This window comes from Peromyscus californicus, unplaced genomic scaffold (genome assembly GCF_007827085.1).
Source record: "Peromyscus californicus insignis strain IS unplaced genomic scaffold, ASM782708v3 Scaffold_4__1_contigs__length_199733344, whole genome shotgun sequence".
Taxonomy (NCBI): Eukaryota; Metazoa; Chordata; class Mammalia; order Rodentia; family Cricetidae; genus Peromyscus; species Peromyscus californicus.
Window position 1 is genome coordinate 46,096,407 of NW_026294562.1, and position 21,735 is coordinate 46,118,141.

General features: G+C 41.4%; 1 protein-coding gene across 1 annotated transcript in view; it reads right to left on the bottom strand.

Moving 5' to 3' along the window:
• The window catches only part of LOC128124428 (guanine nucleotide-binding protein G(q) subunit alpha), a 248,542-nt gene that overhangs the window by 143,601 nt on the left and 83,206 nt on the right, over positions 1-21,735 (bottom strand). Inside the window, exon 2 of the mRNA XM_052760671.1 lies at positions 10,706-10,890. Coding sequence (XP_052616631.1) covers positions 10,706-10,890 — 185 coding nt within the window. The remainder of the gene's footprint in view (positions 1-10,705; positions 10,891-21,735) is intronic.

Below are 21,735 nucleotides of genomic sequence, written 5' to 3' on the forward strand. Positions count from 1 at the left end.
TCTTACAGTTCATCTGAAGACAGAGACCCACTCGGTGATGCAACCACCCTCATCCTGGCTTCCATGGCTGAGCCTTCTGTGATAGAGTCCAGTCGGACCCAGATGACAACAAAACAGATGTGGAAGGCAGCTCCACCAGCAGGGGCCTTGCAGCCCCTTGTTGACAGCGCAGTGACCAAGGTGTCCTGGATGTGCTGCTCAGCCTAATTTTCCTTATAAGCAACAACTGCATGGCACCCAGGTAGGTATAGTGTAGCTCATCTGGGGCACAGCTGATGTCACAGAAACTGTCGCCCTGGGTGTTCTTGCCCACCCCTACCTACATCATCACAGTCCGAGAATTTATCAGTCATTCATCAAATACACAGTTAACAACCTTCACCTTTACACATAGTAGTTACCCAAGTTAGAGATGTATTAACAGTTTCTGAGGTTGTAGCCAATAATATAGCATGTCTTCCACCTACCAAGAAGAGTAAAGGGAAGCCACATTCCCACAGGGTCATCCAAAATAAGGAGGTGGCTGGGGAAACACTGGCAATCTCATCCAGCAATACACATCCTGGGCAAGCAGCAAGAAAATGGCCTTTAAAAAGCAAGTGGAGGAGATTCCACTGGCCTGATGTGTCTGGCATTGTCTCTCCAAATCATGGGGTCAGGAGGGGCTTTCAGCACCATGTGCTTCAAGTCCATATTCTATTATTCCACAGCAATATGACTGCAGTGTGAAACCTTGATATATCATGTTGGTGATGGTCAGCAAAGTGCTGTTATCACGGTGAGCTTTACAAGTATCCTGACTGTAGGCAGGGATGATGCTCAAAGGGCACAATCCAGTCTGTCCTCAGAGCATGGATGGTTTCACAGCCTGATAGAGGTTTTGGAGGTAAATCTGACATGAATGGTCTGGGTCTTTGTTCCACAGGGAGAACAGAAATAATGGTTGCCCCCAAACACTGCAAATTGCTTCCCTGACTATGTTACCTGAGTGTAGACAGTTTCTGCAATGACTGAGACCCCTGAATCAAGAGCAGCTAGAAGCTTGAGCTTGAAGAATCTACCTTTTACATTAATTTCAGTTTCTCAATACCTTCAGATTGTTCTCTTCCTCATCTTCTCCCATTCAGCATGCTGAGGCATTATTGTCTTCGCCTTACTGAGTTCAGGCTCCAGGGTCAGGAGAAGACAATGTGGCTTATGTGGAGTCACCCCCCTCAAACACCAGAGTCACCATGAGTTTCATATCCTCAGTGACCAGGGAGCAGCATCCAAGGAGATGCTGCTGACACTTGGGCCCGAGCCCTGGGCTGGGAGGCAGCTGCAGCAGCAGGTCCACCAGAGCACACTATTCACAAGCACAGTTTCTCATGCAGAGGATATTGTCAGGAGTCAAGTCATTCTGCTCAGGTCAGGCAGCAGTTGTGAGAGAAATTGCTAAAGTACAATTTTTCTCGTGTGTCTAGATATTTCAATACCATTCCTGTTTTCTTTATAAAATGAGTCTGATAGGTTTCTGTTCCTGAGCAGATGGGAGACACTTAGTATACAGTAGCTAAATGGCTATATGAAAGACCATTCCTCTTAACAATGGGCAGCATTTTCTGCTTTTTCATAGACTATATAATAGAATTTCTTATACTACATTGTTAAGTAGGAATTATAATTGCCACTATTTTGTCAGTAAGGAAACTGAAATTAAAAGATTACTTTGTTCAAGAAGGCAATTCAATTGTAGTCCGTTTCAAGTAAAGTTGTGTTTGACTCCACTAACTGTATTCTTAAATAGTATATTACACAGTAATGTATCAAAACTTACCATAGTAAAAAAATGTCCATTCACTTACTAATTCATTCAGCATAGTCAAATTCTGTGCTAAATGCTGTGCGAGGTTTTATTAAAGCTCATTCTCTGTCCTTGGGTATTAATGTTCTTCTGGTCACACTAATTTTCAAAATTTTGTTTCAAATGTATTTATTTTGTGTGTTAGTATTTTGCCTGCATGCATATAAGTGTGTCTAGTGCCTGTGGAAGTCAGAAGACAGTGTCAGATCCTCTGGTCCTGGATCATCCACGTGGGTGCTGGGGACTGAACCTAGGTCCTCTGTAAGAGCAGTAAGTCCTTTTAACCAGCCCCTGGTCATACTATATTAAACAATGCATCAGCTTAAGTTGACCTGAGATATGGAGGTAGATAATGTGGACACACTGAAAAGAGAAGAGCCGCAATGCAGATAGGCTCCAAACACCATGCCGGGAAACATTATCCAAAGGCAGTTGTTTATGTGCAGCAGAGGGAGAATGCTGGTCTATCCTCAGCTTTATTCCTACATGAATAAACAGTGTACACATGAGCCAATTAGGCCCGAATGTGTGCACATATATATTCCCACATGAATAAACTGTACACATGAGCTGGTTGGGCATGAGTGTGTGCACACACGTCTCTAGGGTTTTTCTGCTGCTTGCAATAGTTCCTAACAGCATGGAGAAGGCTGAGGTATGAGGATTACCATAGGTTTAAGGCATCTAGGTAGTTTGAATAACAGCGCCTCTAAAGGCATTGCCATTTTCATACGTGGGACCCAGTTAGTGGCACTCTTTGGGGAGGGCTTTGAGAATTTAATGACTTGTCATTTTGAATTTGCTCTCTGCTTCCTGTTTGTAGTTAGAGGAATGAGCTCTCCACTGCTGCTCCAGCATCATGCCTACCTGCCTGCTGCCACACTTCCCTGCCATGACAGTGATGGTCACTCATCCCTCTACAACAATGGTTCTCAACCTGTGGGCTGCAACCCCCTGGGGGTCACGTATCAGATATCCTTGCCTATCAGGTATTTACATTACAGTTCATAACAGTAGCAAAAGCATAGTTATGAAGGAGCCATGAAAATAATTTTATGGTTGGGGGTCAGCACAATATGAGGAAGTATATTAAAGGTTCCCAGTGATAGGAAAGTTGAGAACCTCTACTCTGGAATTAAAAGCCCAAAATAAATTCTTCCTTCTATAAAGTGCTTTAGTATTTTATCACAGTATTTTATCACAACAATAGAAAAGGAAGTAATATACCTTATCTCATAAGTCAAAAGCCAAATCAAACCAAACTAAACAACATCTAGGGTTTTTTGCCTATTCACAGAAACAAACTGTATCACAACATACAAATAAAGCGTTCAAAAAACAGATCAAAACGCCTTAATTAACAAGCATCAAAGAAGCTTTCTTCCCTTCTCACTTAACTAAAGCTCTTCCACTGAGCCACAGAAAGTGGCCTACTCCACAAAAGCTAGAGATCACACAGCGAAGAAAGAAAATCCAGAAGAACCTGCTCAATGCAAGGGCTGTGGACACCCGAGACAGGAAACAGGAAAGGATTCTGCTAACACATCAGCTAATTCGGGTGCTGCAGAGGAAATATCAGCCCAAAAGACACAGCTGGAGGGAGGGAATGATTCCCACTGCACTGAGCCCAGCTTCTCCTCTTTTTAAATGAAATGGTAAAAAGGACAATCAACATGGCCCCATGAATACTAATGAAGGCACAAAGCATGCTTCATCAACCTTCAGAAGTGAGGTAACTGATTATTTTAATGTCATGTTAGTAATCTAGGAAAAATAAAGGACCTTGTACTCAGCCATACATTAACACAAACTGAACAGCAACTAACTCAGAGGCCTCAGGAAAAAGGACAATGTTTTTATATAAAGAATAAGCTTCAAAAGTATTTGTGTTCTGCCTAGGAAGGCTAACAAGTTAAATTTTTTTCGGCAGCGGGGGGGTGGGGGTGGGGGGGGAGAGTAGAACAAAACCAAAAAACCTTTAACTACAAGGGAATTGACTCAGATTTGTGTGGCCTCAGAGAGGAAAAGCAAAAGCACATGACTTACCTGACCAATATCAAAACTCAGTACACAGCTTGATCATCGGTAGAGTTTGATACTGACAGAAAGACACACAAGATAAACAAATGGCTCAGAACAGCCAACTTGAAACCAGCTGCGTGTACCTAATGAAGAGATGTGTGATAACCGTGGTCCTGTACTGCCCTGGGTGGTGTCTGCATGCACATCATCAGGACATGTGTGACAACTGTGGTCCAACACTGCCCTGGGTGGTGTCTGCATGCACATCATCAGGACATGTGTGACAACCGTGGTCCAGCACTGCACTGCCCTGGGTGGTGTCTGCATGCACATCATCAGGACATATGTGACAACTGTGGTCCAGCACTGCACTGCCCTGGGTGGTGTCTGCATGCACATCATCAGGACATGTGTGACAACAGTGGTCCAGCACTGCACTGCCCTGGGTAGTGTCTGCATGCACATCATCAGGACATGTGTGACAACAGTGGTCCAGCACTGCACTGCCCTGGGTGGTGTCTGCATGCACATCATCAGGACATGTGTGATAACCGTGGTCCTGCACTGCCCTGGGTGGTGTCTGCATGCACATCATCAGGACATGTGTGACAACTGTGGTCCAACACTGCCCTGGGTGGTGTCTGCATGCACATCATCAGGACATGTGTGACAACAGTGGTCCAGTACTGCCCTGGGTGGTGTCTGCATGCACATCAGAACATGTGTGACAACTGTGGTCCAGCACTGCACTGCCCTGGGTGGTGTCTGGTAAATGAGCTGGGTTAATAGATAGCCATGCAAAAAATTAAAACATGTTTAGTTATTTCACACTGTACTCTACAATATATGATGAAGTTTATTTTAGATCTAAATGGAAAAAGCAAAAATAAAGAATTTGGAAAAAGTCTAGATTATTTATATGAATTGTAAGTAAGCAAAGATTACTTTGAAAAGGACTAATTTGAAGGGAGAAAAGGTGACTATCTTTTCTGGACAATTAAGGACTTTCACTGAAGGAACTAGTAAGAAAATAAAAAGCAAGCCAAAAAGTAAAGAAGATATTTGCAAATTCATTTACTAAGCAGAGACTTGCATCCTTAACATATAAAAAACTCCTACAAAGCAATAATAAATCAGATAATCCAACAGACCAAGGGTAAAAGTTTATGTGTCTTTGTTAAAGACAATCAACAAAAAAACATGAAAAGGTTCTCAACATAATTATCAAAGAAATGAAGGGGGCTAGAGAGATGGCTCAGGGGTTAAGAGTACTGGCTGCTCTTCCAGAGGTCCTGAGTTCAATTCCCAGCATCCACAGTGTGGCTCGCAACCACCTGTCATAGGATCTGATGCCCTCTGCTGGCCTGCAGGTATACATGCAGAGCACTCATACATAAAATATAAATAACTTTTTTTTAAATTTAAGAAAAAAGAGACATGAAAATTAAAACCATGCAAATACTAACTAGCCACCACATCAGCAAGACAATACCAAGTGCTGTAGATATTGAACAACTATAAGTCTTACAGACAAGGCCCATATAAATTGGTATGTTGTAGAAAACTCTCTGGTGATATACATGCACTGAAACTGACTACACATACATTTCCTAAGTTTTAAAAGTACCAGTATTTGTATTATTTGTGACAATCACAAACATTCGAGTACATTATTAAAGGAAACATATACCAGAAGTACTATAGAATAGTTATAAAACTAGATGTTACACAAATGTGACTATCTATTGGGCAAAACAGAGAAAAAATATCTTCATCATCAGGCAAAGTTCTATGGGACATTACTATCAGAAACAAGAATAAATGAATCCCTCAAATCTGACTTAAATACAGATACCAAAGATCACACACTGTGTGCCTTAGCTCATAGAGGTTGGTTGAAACACTGGCCAAACTAACTATCCTTAAACATCAAGGAGGTGATCCCCTGTGGTTGGTAATGAGCCTGAGGTGCTGAGTGTGCTGGTTCAGACCTAGAGAGTTAGGTGCAGACATAATCAGGGTGGAGATACTCCAGACTCACTGCTGAGAACACACATGCTCCTCTATATGTAAGCTGTACTTCAGAAACAATACAGAAGAGAGACAAGTCGGTGTCAGTCTACTGCTGAATTCTTTCTTCACTCCGCTTTCTCTGATAAAAGTCAACTCAGATGGTGATCCTAAATGAATATGGCAAGCCTGGTAACTGGATTAACTCCAGCTAAGAAAAAAATCTGGGAATGGTGCTCAGTTGACAGAGTGCTTTCATGGAACACACAGAGACCTAGGATGGATCCCGAACACTGTAAGACATAAGACTAGGCATGGTGCCCACCTGTAATCCCAGTACTAAAAAGGAGGAAGCAAGAAACTCAGGGTTATCTTCTACTACACAGCAAGTTTAAGGCCAGATGGGTTACAAAAGACTGTTTCAAAAGGAGGAGGAGAAGGGGGAAAAGTGGTCAATAAACCTAGAAAAAAATTGACTGACTGATCAAAATTAGTCATGAAAGTCCCTCAATTCTTTTATTCTTTTCCTGTTTTAAACAAACCATAAAATTCTCAAAGATCTTCATTAGCAGGCTACCAATAACACTTACCCAAAATTTCTATCTTATTTTGAACTTTGAATACTAAAAACCCCTGCAAAAATGTAAATAATATTTTTTTAGTTATTTACTTAATTTATGGGACTCAGAAAGGGGGAAAATACTAAAGAACTAGAGATACCGTCTAAACAAAATCCGTTAGTTTATGTCTTTTTTCTTTTCCTTTTTTTTCCAAGAATGGACAAAGTTCAAGAAAGGCAGGAGCCTCACACTGCAGTAAGAGTTCTCACCATAGCTGCCTCCTGGAGACTTTAAAACCGTGAGATCAGCACGAGGACAAGTGTTAGAAGGGATGTCAGGCTGCCTAGTCCATCACCTGCTCTAACTTAGAAAAACTGCTTTAGAGAATTTCACATGTCAAAAATCCACTCTATTTTGAACACATCCAGATAAGGAGTGCTGTGCCTCCCTTGGCATCCCGTTACAGTGGCTGTCACCTGAGAGGCCAGCTTTTCTGTAGACGCCTCCTACATTCATTCATTCTGTCTAAGACATAAAGATGGAAGGTTAGCCGATCTATTCTCTCCATGATGACAATGCACTGTGGACTACCTTGACCCTTGCTGACAAACTTTTAAAGACACTTTCATGTGCACTACCTTTAGAACTCTAAAACCATCGTATCATTATTTGTCCCACTTCCACATGTAAGAAAACGGAAGCCCAACTATAAAGAAACGAAGGTTTCACATGAACTATGGAAATCTCAAGACTGCTTGACTTTTCTGTGCTTGGAGTAAAATGCTGGTATATACTCATCACATATACAGCTATTACTGACTCACCATTCTCTTGAGCCCCTCCCCATCTTATAACCTAGAGTAAGTTCAGAATAAGAAATTTTATTTTAGGGTAAATGCTAAGTAAGCTCAGAGGGCTTGCATCTACCCAGAATTCACATGTCATTTCACATTATAAATTGACAGTGCACTTTTGCAATAGAGATTTGGAAGCCGAGCCAGATCCTTCTCCTTCATCCACCAGCAGTACCCAGATTTCCCCCAGGGACTGTCAATCCCATTGACCAGACTTCCTTCCCCCCTCGAAAGAACTAGCAAAAAATCCAGGCTAGGCCAATCCAACACTTTTCCCAGGAATCTGAGTCTGAAGTGAGTGATGAAAGACTGAAATTGGCTGCAGTTCCTCTCTCCCAAGCTCAGTCCTTCAGCTTCTCAGGCCCGCTGTGAGCTCACACCCTCAAAAGGTTTCCTCCTACTTCCTCAGCCAGTTGTTGGCTTCTGCAGCCTGCAATTCTTTCGCTCATCTAACTTTTCAGACAAACATATTAAAACACATGTCTGTTAGTTCTGTTTACAGGTGGAACTAATAGTTCTGTTTATATAGGTGGAAGTTCCTATAGCGCAGCTCAGCCCACAGTCATTCTGTGAACTAAGAAAATTCCCTTGTGTTGTTTTTGGTTTTATGTTTGTAATTTTTAAAAGTAGGAATTTCTTATTCAGTTGATCAAAGGCAGGAATATGGTGATGCAGCCTTCAGAACTGTGGCTACTTTTTCTTGGAAAATAGTTTTGAGGATCTTGAGAGTTTTTAAGTAATGCAAAAATTTCAGAATAATTTAAATGGGTTTAATGTGGCACTCTCCATTTTTAACAAACATCTATGACTAGGTGTGGGTATGCATGTGTTATATGATATTGTGATTGAACTCTGACACTCCCGAGACTGCCAATAAACTTTAATCTTTAATCAGGGGGCAGAGTTAGCGACTGGGTGACTAGAATTAACCATAGAGGTTTTGGAGGACCCAGAATACATATAGAGACACAGAAAGTAGTAGGAGAGAAGGGGTTGCTGGTTGCTTCTCCACTGCTTCTCTGATCGCAATCCGAGTGTGAAGGCCGGAGGACAACCTTGCTATCCTTCTCAGGGTCTCTCATTAACCTGAAGCCTTAGGGACCCTTCCTGTCTTTGCTTCTCCAATGTTGGGACTGTATGCTTGTGTAACCATGCCTCAGCATTTTCAACTGGATTCTGAGGAATGAACCCAGATCTTCATGTTTGCAAGGCAAAAGTTTTACTGACTGAATCACACACACACACACACACACACACACACACACACACACACACACACACACACACACACACACCGCTGCCACCCTACCGAGCTGCCTTCCTGGGACTGTCCTCCCTCATTCTTGGGCACAAGGCAAGTGCTTTACTGACTGAATCTCCCACCCACCCCACCCCACCGGCCGCCACCCTACTAAGCTGCCTTCCTGGGACTGTCCTTCCTTATTCTTGGGCACAAGGCAAGTGCTTCACTGACTGAATTACCCCCAACCCCCACCCTACTGAGCAGTCTTCCTGGGACTGTTCTTCCTCATTCTTAGATACCTTAGTTCTGGTCCTCTTAGTACCTCTCCACCCCAAATGAAAAGGAAAGACAGGTATCATGATAACAAACATAATGAAAACAAAGTCCTCAGCTACTCAGGCAAAGGGAGCTAGAAGTCAACTAGGTGCTGAATGAACCTGGTCATCAGAACTTCCAAGACTAAACTCAGAAACTATGTAAGGCTGAGAATCCCTTGTCAGAAATGCTTGTACCAGAAACATTCTAGAATTCAGGTTTTGGATTTGGTAACATATGTACATACACAAGTATCTATAAGATGGGACTTAAATCTAAACAAAGAGTCATTTCTTTAATGTTTATGGTATGTACAGAGCCTGGTGGAAATTTTACACAGATTTCTTTTTTGTTCTTAGTAATTTTACTGAATTTACACAAGGAGTCAACAAGAAGGCTCAGCAGGTAAAGGCACTTGCCATGTATACTGACAACCTGAGTTCAATCCCTAGGACTCACATGGTAGGGGGAGGGACTGACTCCTGCAAGTTATCCTCTACCGTCCACAAGAGCACCATAACATTTGAGATCTTAGATTTTCAGATCAGGGATGCTCAAAACATAGAACAAAAGGAAAAATGGAGCTGTCAGCTCAGCGTAGCACAGGGTGAGTCCTCAACATCATTTCTTTTCATGTAACAGCACCAAGTTGGGTGCTTTTCTATTGCCGAGACTGGCAATGGGGCAGACTATAGATCCTTTTATTCTGCCTGATACCCTGACTGGACAGTTCACAGAAATCACAAATCAGCTGCAAAGGGAAACCAGGATCCCCTATCTGGAGTGCTCTATTTAATGAACAAAAGCCTCTGCTTTGTTTGTTCCTGACACGTTGTAGTGGAAATATTACCAAGGAGCATGCTTGCTTCCTGCAGGTACCTTGCAATGCACGCACATATAAAAAACTACAAGAGGAATATACCACCACCAACTGCCAAATCCAGACCATCTTCTCCGAGCTGTAACTGCCGACAAATCCCTAGCCTTGCTAACTCAGAGGCAGTGGGTTGCTTCCTTTTTATTAACAACCAAATTCCAGACCAAGACAGAGAATGTAATCAAAAGAGCGTATCTGTGTAAGACGATAGAAATTCACTCTTTTAGAAAGAATTAAATAATGAAGTAATCTCATGGTTATACACTTTGCATAAGTAGGTTTTACTAAATGACAATCTCCTTTATCATTAGCTATGAACACTTGCATTCAGAGAAAAGACAAGATGTTATTTACAAATAAACAAACTCTAGATCACTGTACGTTCAAAAGAAATTCTAAAACGTGTTCACTCAACTTAGGGTGGTCAGAAGCAGCTCACCAATATGTAAACATGCTTGTTTAGTAAAGAACTCCCTAAGCCAACCTACACTCAAGGAAAAATTAATCTTGGTCTGGTAAAAGTGTGCAACTTACTGCAATTTATTAAAAGCTGCTTCCTGAGTCTGGAATCCTTAGGATAGAGTGAGGCTTATAAAAAGACATGCAGTGCTTTGCCATCTGCTCCACAGCTCCTTCCATAGCCAGAGAAACTTCCCATTCAATGAAGTAACACTTAGGCAATAGAAAGGAAATTCCAATAGTGCTGCAGCATTCCAAAAGCTAGAACCAATTTTGTACCTGGGAACAATTTCCTAGTATCAAACAGGCCAGATAACGGTTAGGCTATCTTTTGCTTTATAACATATACACAGAGGGAAGGCATAGAGGGAGAGGAGAAGAAGGGAGGAGATGAGGGAGATGGGAGGAGACAAGGAGTAAGGGGAGGAAAAGAGTGTATTTCTAACACCTCGGGTCCATTCTACAAGTGCTAAGACACCATTCATGAACCACTCTGCCAACTGTTCCAATGAGTTCACTCACCTTATTGTGTTCATACTTGTACGGTATCTTGAGAGTGTCCATAGCTCTGATCATGGCCTGCATGGCTGTGAAGATGTTCTGATACACCAGTTTGGTAAAGCCCCTCTTGTCTTCATCAGAGTATCCTGACCCATGGATGATCCTCATCTGCTTGATGAAGGTGCTCTTGCCACTCTCTCCTGTCCCTGGAATGGAAATGGCAGCAGCACATTAGATCACACTCCTGTTTTGGTCTCCTGGATTACAAACTATACACTGGCCTGGATTCCACAGACCCCGAAAGACCTGCTGGGAGAAGTGCCCATAGGAAGTCAAAGTGCTACCTATAGAGGACACAGAGAATCAGACCAGTGATGGTCCATTTTAAAGGCAAATGAGCTCAAAAATTATTCACGTCTTAGGAAGCCCCTGAGCATAAATTTACTGAACAGTGACTTGCATTCCTACGCCTCTGAGAAACAAGTGCAACTGCATCACTGGAAAATAACTGGAACTTGACAATGCCCTCTCCCTGGGTATATCTGAAATGCATCCCACACTCTGGAAATGGCTATACCCTTACACTGATACGTTTCTGAAATAAACGAGAGGCAAAGACCTAAAGCCTAACACGTTTTTCTCCAGTCTGGAACTGGGGCAAAAGTAGACAACAGATTCCTGGCAGACCAGAACACAGGTTATGCTCTGGACCACAGTATCCATGGTGTTTATTTCCGGGGCCTGGATATTTGAGCTATCTCTCTGTCACTCACGAGAAACAACAAATTACTGTTAGTAGATGTTTTTCTTCTAGTTTTTTTCTCTTCGCCATCTTCAATATATATTTCTAAATCTAAAACCTTCACAATTCTGAATACAAGTGTCATGTCCTTTTCCACTCCCTAACAATGCAAAGAACATTTAAAAAAAAAAACCACTCTGGATATTTAAGTGGGACAGAGCAGAATGAGAAGTGATGGCCTTCCTCCCAGCAAGTCTGCTAAGAACAGGAAGAGAAGGAAGAGGAAATGGGAGGGAGGAAGGAGACCAAGAGCTAGAACTGCAAATCTGCTCTCATTCCATTTTGCTTTTCTGTTTAGATTTTATTGCTGTCTTCATAAACAATCACAAAGATTCAAATAAATATAAATTTTTACCAAAGTATCTTAAATAACTGTCAGGCAATACAGAGCTCTCAGATGTTACAATAAAAGGTGATACTGGACCCAATGTTCTACTGTAGGTGGTTTGTTTACTTATTTATTTCATATGTGTGGGTACATGCACAAACATGTGTACATGGAGGCCCTAGGTGAATGTCAGGAGCTGTCTTTGATCACTCTCTTCCATACTCATTGAGGCAGGCTTTTCCAGTTCAACTCAGAGCTCACGGATTTCGTTAATACAGCTAACCAGCCTATTCTGAGGATCCCTTCTCACCCTGGAATCAGGAGGCTACATTTGCAAGGGACAGGAATCTGAGCTCCAATGCTCACACCTGTGTAGCTCAGGCTTCATACACTGAGCCACCCCCCTGCCTGCCCATGACTTTAATAAGGTGATAAAGAACACCTTGAAATGTAAATGTAACACTGACATGTGAATGCTAATTCACATTTTAGTGGGGTTAATTTGAAAATTATAATGAATATTCTATAATCCCCACCACGAATACCAGATACCTGGAAATGTCTATACCCACTAGAAATGCAGCCACATATTAGTAATCATTATTAATCAATAATTTATAGGAACCTTTACTCTCTTGAGCAATTAAAAAGATGCAAGAAAAAACACTTAAGATTTTTGCTTTTTATTACCATCCCCATCCAAGGACCTGTTCTTGAAGGCAGACTGTAGACATGACCATCACACCTCTGCCAGTCCTTCAAACTACAAAAACAGCAGAGATTTGTTTATCTTTTTAAAAAAAAGTATGTGTATGTTTGTGAGGGCAGGTGCCCAAGGAGGCCAGAGGCACAGGATGACACCAGATATTTTCTGGGGATCTAACTCAGATTCTCTGTAAGAGCATCAAGAGCTCCTACTGCGGAGTCATCTATTCCATCCCAAAGAGTTTGTTTTCAATGATGTGGTTGGGGGAGGTGCGTCTGTGCAGAGACATGTACCCATGAATGCAGATGCCCAATGAGGCCAGAGGAGGGAGCCAAACCTTATGGGCCTGTAATTAGAGGCAGGTGGGAACCACCTGACATGGGTGCTGGAAACTAAAGTTGGGTTCTCTGCAAGGGCAGTGCTGGGTAGATCTCTGTGTGTAAAAAGATACAGCCAGCATTGGAGACACACGCCTTTAATCTCAATCCCAACCATAGAAGACCTGGAAGTCTTTACAGACAGGCAGTGACGAGGCATGGGTTTACAACCAATGAGAAGGCAGAACCGAAAGTCTTTATAAAGACAAACACACAGGAAGTAGCTCCTTTTCGGAGAGCTCTCTTGGCTGAAGAAGGAAGGGTAAGGCTCTTAGCTCTGGCCTCTTGGCTTTATTCTCTGAATCGGCTCTGTGTTTCTTATTTAATAAGACGGTTGGTTACATCTACAGCAGCATGTGTTCTTAATCTACCTCTGAGCCATTTCTCCAGCCCCAAGAGATCTTAATTTGTAAAGTTAATGAAAAAGGAAAAAAGCAAACAGAATCAGGAAGTAGGGCCCTTTCCTCCTGGTCATCTGAAAAATCTTTACATAATTATCCCTTAAATAAAAAGATAAATAATGAACGAAATATAAGCTACACTGGCTTGTGTTTCTTTAGATCATTTTAGGCAACAGCAGTCAACATTTGTCATCTCTTTGGATATACTGCTGGAGCCCTTAAAAATGATAATGATGATGATGATACTAATAATAAATAATTTAATATAAATAATATTAATATTATATTTTATATTTGTATTAATTTAACATAATATTCATTTATTGTTACTGCTATTATTATTATTTCTTACTGCTAGAAACAGAGCCAGGGCTCCTTTCTCCCCCTTCCCATCTTGCTGGGTGCTGCCCTGGAGGCTGACAGGCACAGGTTTCATGAACACCTTGGCTGTTGCCTTATCCTCACAGCTTAGCCTAACAGGCCAGAGGCAGCAGTGAGAAAGCAGGGGTTCTGTTGCTACACTTGCTACTCAGATGTGCAACATCCCCTTCAAGAGACCACAAGGGACTGCTGAGTAGTCCCTCCAAATGGCTTTCCTCTCTTGAGTTTTGGCTCTTACCAGCCTTTACTACCTACATCTGGTTCACACTTTTATAAATCGCTCCTCAGTTACCCAGTGAAAATGAGTCAAATGTTTCTGGCCAGAACTGACTGCAAACCTAAAGAAAACAGAGGACAATTAAATGATGGACAGAAACTAAAAGGGAATGGAGGCTACCCTCTCTTCCTCTCCTGACCTGTTCCCCAGGTCTGTCTCTCTGTCTGTCAAGGACATTTTTAGTACCTCATTCTCAAGACACTCTTCTGGAGGCCAACTGTGATGAAGAAACAGTGGTCACTCAGCTAAAATGTAAAAAGCTCAAACCAGCCGGGCGGTGGTGGCGCACGCCTTTAATCCCAGCACTCGGGAGGCAGAGCCAGGCGGATCTCTGTGAGTTCGAGGCCAGCCTGGTCTCCAAAGCGAGTTCCAGGAAAGGTGCAAAGCTACACAGAGAAACCCTGTCTCGAAAAACCAAAAAAAAAAAAAAAAAAAAAAAAAAGCTCAAACCAGAATTCCAGGCTGTGAGTCTCCCCTCAGCACTAAAAAACATAGTAATAAATTAAACCTATTAGACAGATTGTGTGCATTTGTACACAGAACCCCCCTACATTCATATTCTCTCTCTCTCTCTCTCTCTCTCTCTCTCTCTCTCTCTCTCACACACACACACACACACACACACACACACACACACGCAACACGGTAACTTGTGCTTTCTGGCACCTCTTTGGAAACAAAACAAGGAAATTTGTACACATCCTTTATGCTTTACCAAGCACTCTGAGATACACTATGTTCTGTCAGTGATATGGGTGTCTGTATCATCAATCTCCTGGCCTGCTATTTTTTGCTACACTGAACGCATCTCCCATCAAAGCATTTAATAATATTTAACAAGCAAAGTCAACATACAGGAGGATGAGAGACCCATGAGAAATCTGTTTTCTCCTTTAATAATTCACTATGAACATGGATAAAAAATGTCCCTATAAACACTGCTTGCATCTTCAAGAACATATTCCACATTTCTTACACTAGCTCTTCAACATACTCAGACTTAAGAACCATGCTATCTATTAAAAAGCCATTTCATCTAGCATTTTTATAAGTGGCTGCAAAGAACACTATGCTTTTTCTTCCCCACTCCCTGAATCTGGATAAAGGATACAGAGTATTCCCTACTTCACTCAGCATCACTTGCCATCAGAACAAGCATTAAACACACATTTAACACCCTACAATGGAGTATACAGCTTAGTAGGCTGATCACACACACACACACACACACACACACACACATACACACCCCTCTCATCCTCAATGTTCACATTTTGGGTTTTGTCAAGATCTTTTCTTTTTGATATTCTAAGACAGGGTTTTGCTGTGTAACAACTCTGGCTGTCCTGGAGCTAGCTTTGTACCAGGCTGGCCTCGAACTCACAGAGATCTGCCTGCCTCTGCCTCCCAAATGCTGGGATTAAAGGTGTGTGCCACTGCCACCAGGCCTTTTTTTTTTTTTTTTTTTGGTCAAGATCTTTTCAACACAACCAAAACCTACAGCACCTGCCACAATTCTTATTTTTTTATCCAATTCACAGGAAGCATTCATACACTTATGCTAATTATTCTGCCAATTTGCATGATGTGATCTGCAAATGGTTCTATCAAAAATGACTTTCAAATCTAATCATACATTATCTTAAGGGTCATGAATTAGCATTTATTACTGAAAGCAATCATAGATTTAGTGGTTTGCTCTTTCTAATTAGCATTTTTTGCTGAAGTAATCATAGACTCATTGGTTCTGTCTCTCATACTCAAACTACCTTCTTGGACGACTCTCATCAAAAGAGCTGCCAATGGACAATCACACACACACAAGCATCCCTCAATGCTCTGAAAATGCAGCTGTTACTATGCCAGTCCTGAAGAAATCTGGTGCCCATCTACACACAAGGATCCAGCAAAACAAACACTGACATTAATCAGGAATCCTAACACTCCACCTATCCATCCTTTTTACCCCCAGAGAAAAGAAGGAAACCAGCCTAGGAGGACCTCACAGGCTGAAGACCATCACACCACTTCAAGGGGGGTTTAGATTCTACAGCTAAAAATGGCAAAATACAGTCAGGAAAACTGTAGTAGTGAAGACTGTACAATGAATATATTCATTTCATCCCACCAGGGCCTCTCTTGACTATATTTAGAGATTGTAAAGTCTACATCTGAAGCCCTATAATGAATGAATATAAAGGTTGAGGCCAAATGTCCTGACCCCACCCTCCCAGTTGGCCAGCTCCCAGATAAAGGGAGAAAAACAAACTGCAGGGCTCATGAAGCTGAGTTACAAGTCAAATGCCTTGTTTCAGGTCCACTGGAGTAAGTCAGGAATATAAGGTGTGGACTCGCAGGCCCAGCAAGCTTAACCTGAGCTACTTCCATATAAACTTGGATAACGCAGAACCAGATAATTCAAGGATGAATTTCTAAACAAGGAGCACATCATCCACCCACAACCTGCCAAGAATTAATGGTAAAGAGTGAGATAAATGTGGTCAAACGCAATCCTTGCGTTGTCCACCATCCACGCTACTTTGAAATGCACATTCTGCCTTCTGTGTTTGCCCACTCACACAGGGAGCCTGCATTTGAAACTGGGCAGCTCTGACAACGTCACTCAAGCTTTCCTCTTCACACACTGTCCTTCAAGGCAAGAACTATGTGTATCTAATCATTTATCCCCAGTATAGTCTGGCAGAAAATACTAGACACTTTTTTAAAATACGGCAGAAAAAAAAAATAACTAAATTTAGTATCACCGATTATGTGTAGAAACTAAATGGACCAGGAAGTTTAGTAATAGCTAATCCAGTTAAGTTGTTTTCAAAAAAGAGGCAGACAAAATACATTGAAAATTCAGCTATTTACTGGAAATATTTTGGAGATTATGAGGCCCTAGGTTTCCCAAAACAGTTTAAATCTCATGGAAAAGTTATCTGATAGGCACTGTAAGGTTCGTTAAAGTATGTATATGTCCTCAGGAGTGAGTGAGTAAGTGAGAGACAGAGACACACAGAGAGAAACAGAGAGACTCTTCAGGATGTCTACACACACATTGTGTAGGCCAATGGGCAACATCAGGCAGTGTTCCTTAGAAGTCGTTTATGTTTTTCTGAGAATAAGTCTCTTAGGCTGGAACTTGCCGAGCAGGTGAACAAGCTGGCTGGCCAGCCTGCTCCAGGGATCCACACGTTCAAAGAACCAACGCTGCTGAGATAAGTGCACGGGACCACAACTGGCCTAACATGGGCTCTGGAGATCAGACTGAGGTCCTCACGCCCGTAAGATAAAAGGTAAACACTTTACTAACTGGGCTATCTCCCAGCCCCATTGCTCGCTCTTTCTTTTTGTTCAAGTCAGGGTTTCTCTGTGTAGCCCTGGCTGTTCTGAAACTCACTCTGTAGACCAGGCTGTCCTCAAATTCACAGAGATCCATCTGCCTCTGCCTCCTGGGTGCTGGGATCAAAGGTGAGGGCTACCACCGGGCCCATCTATCTTTCTGAGTGTGCCCATGGTAGGCATCTGTGCATTGAAGAAATGAACTCAAAAGCCAGGTGTCTGCAGATGCCTGTAATCCCAACACTTGGGAAGCAACGGTTAGAAGAACACCAAAACTCAAGAATGACATACTCTACAGAACAAGTCCTATACTGTGGGATGTTCTGTATGGCAAATGTGTTGCTAATTAGTCAATAAATAAAACACTGATTGGCCATTGGCTAGGCAGGAAGTGTAGGCGGGACAAGGAGGAGAATAAAGCTGGGAAGTGGAAGGCTGAGTCAGAGAGACACTGCCAGCCGCCACGATGAGAAACAGCATGTGAAGATGCCGGTAAGCCACGAGCCACTTGGCAAGGTATAGATTAATGGAAATGGATTAATTTAAGCTATAAGAACAGTTAGCAAGAAGCCTGCCATGGCCATACAGTTTGTAACCAATATAAGTCTCTGTGTTTACTTGGTCGGGTCTGAGGGGCTGTGGGACTGGCGGGTGGCAGAGATTTATCCTGACTGTGGGCCAGGCAGGAAAACTCGAGCTACAGTCCTAGACCAGCCTGGGCTACACAGTAAGACTCTGTCTCCAGGAAACAAAAATAAACAACAATAAAACAAACATCCAGCCAGGCGGTGGTGGCACACGCCTTTAATCCCAGCACTCGGGAGGCAGAGGCAGGTGGATCTCTGTGAGTTCGAGGCCAGCCTGGACGACAGAGGGAGTTCCAAGAAAGGCGCAAAACTACACAGAGAAACCCTGTCTCGAAAAACCAAAACAAACAAACATCGATGTGTTACATGACCTTCTAAATATACTAAAAGCCCTGAACGTATACACTTTTAAATAGTGGACAAGCTGTATCTATCTAATTTTTGAATTTAAAAAACTCGTTACAGTTTGGAGAACAAAAGTGTCTTCATGGTGAAGCTTTATGGGAAGTTCTTCACACCCATTTGCTCACCTCCCCACCTTCCTTCCCTAGAAGCCCACAGGTATTATTTCAGAGTAAATTTTCAAACCCAGAACTCACTGGTTTTACAAAGGAGGAAGTGACTCATTCAAGAGATCTTCTAGTTGACAGTTAATCAGGAAGAAGATAGACTAGACCCTATCAGTCTCCTTTCTGTGAAAGGCTCCTGATCTTATACTCCTATCAGCTAAACTATCCTCCTACTTATCAAAGTTAATATTCATTCTAGAGAATGCTTCTAAAATTAGAACATTTTAAACATGTCTTTCCAGCTTCTTTTTCTAGGTAAATGGTTTGTTTCTGTTTTTGTTTTCTCTGTTCTTGAACAATGCCACATTGTTTCTATCTACCATCTGTGGTAATTATTCTGATATTAATTATGTTTTTGGAAATTATTAATGACCGTCTGAAAGGCTATCATAAGGACATACAATACTTAGCAATTCCCCTGACATAAGGCATTCTGAGTACTTCCAACTCTTTGACTTGTATAAGTAATGCCCGGAAGGGAGCTATGGCTAACTCTGCTTCCTTAGAGGGGCAGCACAGAGACATGGAAGAGTGCAACCTCTGGGGTGGTGCTGGGTTCCTACAGCTACACCCCTCTGCTTGGTCCCCCTCCAGCACTATATTTTTAAATAGCTAAAATTTAAAATGAAAATAAATCTTATTTTAATTTATATACTCACTTATGAGAAAAAACATGTTCTAAACGTTTCTTGTCTGTATTGCTTCTCTGAACTTATCTTTACTTAAAATGTTAGTGGAGGAATTGCTTTCTCTGTTGTTTCATTGGACAGCTTTGTTTTTAAGGTGAAATTAGTGTTTCCCTACCTGACATCTTTTTATTTACATATTTAAAAATTGGTGTATAAATTTCTAATTTATTGAGTTTACTCATCTATTTTCCTCTGATTTCTTTTCATTTGTTTGTGTTATTAAAAGCCTCGAACATGTAGATGTTATTCTAGATTTTATAAAAGGTTTACACTTTATACTTTCTCTCTTTATATTAATGTGTGATGTGTAATATATTTCATTTCATATCTCAATAATTTTTCACAAAATTCATTCTATATCATAACGCCACACTGGCACAGAAGTACTTCTAACCAGAGTGACATTTCCAACCCGAGTATAGGGTTGCTGCACACCCCCTTATCTGTTCACAATGTTGAGTAACTAAATAGATGGGCTAGAGGTTGAGAATGTGCTCAGTTGGTAAAGTGCTCACCTCACATGCAGGAAGACCTGAATCTGATCCACATAAAACAGGTGTGGGTCCATGCCTGTAATCTCAGAATTCGGGAGGCAGAGTTAGGAGGATCAGAAAAATCAAGGTTATCCTCGACTACTCAACAAGTTTGAAGCTAGCCTGGGATCTATTAGACCACGTCTCAAAAATAAAACTGAATATATGGACCATGCTGAGTCTTCTGACAGCATCATGGCAAATCCATCCTTTATTTCCTTCCTGGTAAACTTAGCAAATGACACTTCCATCACTGACTTTTTCTGACTGCGTATTTACATAAAGATGGATTCTAAAGAAAGGACTGCAGAAAAAATATTCCAGAATGAATGTTAACGATCCTAATCTCTTCTCAGCTTTATAAATCTATCTGTACCAACACAGTATATAATACGTATCATTAACCATGGATATGGTATATACTATATATCGTTAACCATTCTAGGACATGGTATATACTATGTATCGTTAACCACTCTAGGACATGGTATATACTACGCATCCCTTAACTACTCTGGTCCCTCCTACTGACAGCTTTCCGGCTCTGGGTAAGTTCATGCTCTGTGTAAGCCTGAGTTCTCACGCAAACACTACCGTCCTCTCTGCGGTACAGCCCAACCCTCCACGAGCTCTGAAACTGCAGTTGTCAAACCCCTGCAGCTGCTTTGTCTTCTTGCTGTATTCACAGGTAGATGCCTCTTCCCTCCTAGCTTGACATTTATCACAGACTGTGGCCATAAACTCACACTCTGAGTGTAACAGCAACACCAGCTCGAGAGATGCATTCTTACTATAAATCTTAGCAACTTCAACATACAATATTTTTCTTTTCTTATGAGAATTTTCACTTAAAAGATACACTTTACAGCTTCCATTTGGCATATGCGAACTGCCACTATCATTATTCTTTTGCTTTAGAGGCATTATTAAATAAAGTAAGGTTACCTGAACATCAACACTGTGATTTTACCACAGTCAATCAGATAACTGAGATACCACTAAGTAACTAACAAGATGGTAGCATATACAGCATAGATAAATGGGACAAACGTATGATTAACATCACACAGCAAGGGTTTAGGTGTGAGATTACCTCCTGCTACTTTGAACAGTATACAACTTAAAATATAAATTATTCATTTCTGGAATTTTCCACTTAGTATTTTTAGGCCTCAGATAACCATGATAACCAGATAATCAAACTGTGGAAAAAGAAATCCCAGATAAGGAGACAAACTACTGTCAGTTTTCAATTAGTTAATCCTTGTTAAAAGTATCTGCTACATAAAAATCACTATATACTACCTAAAATTAGAATGTAAAATCAAGTGAAAAAATTAGAAAAGACATATACAAGCCTGAGTAGAGGACCAAAAAATCTCTGAGAAACATTACTTTTGTGAAATATTTTTTAAGAGTCAAAACTGTCCAAAAAGATGCAGGCTAAACAAACCAACAAATGACTACATATTGCTGTGCTGCAATGTGCTGGAAATGCAAGTGAGGGTGTTTTCAATTTTCACAAGTACGTTCTTCACGGAACCCTAGTCTTGGCTCTGATACAATTCTCTACTCCCCAAATCACTGAGGTGATGATTTTCAGAATCCCAGTATTAAACACCATGTTTAGAGATGTGCAGCTCAAGTCATGCCTTCATCATTTTATTGAGTGTGTACATGATATTCTTTCAGACTTCTACAATACAAGGCACTTGTCGCCTTAACAAAGAAACATTAGGAGTTGGGTGTAGCAATACACTCCTATAATCTCAATACTCCAGAAGTTGAAGAAAAGGGACTGTGAGTTCAACACAAGCACAATTATATAAAGAGATCTTATTGTGTGAACTTTTCCTTGGAACACAAACAGATATCTGTTCTCCCCAGACAAGACACCTGCAACAGACCAAAGAAACCACTCTACTCAAGTATAGCTTGATGAACCAATGAGTTTAGTTGTGGTTCTTTATGAAGGCATGGACAAGGAAAAAGAGCATGGGTAGCTTCTGAACCACTACATCACTAAAGATGCTGACTATATCTACATCCTTAGAGA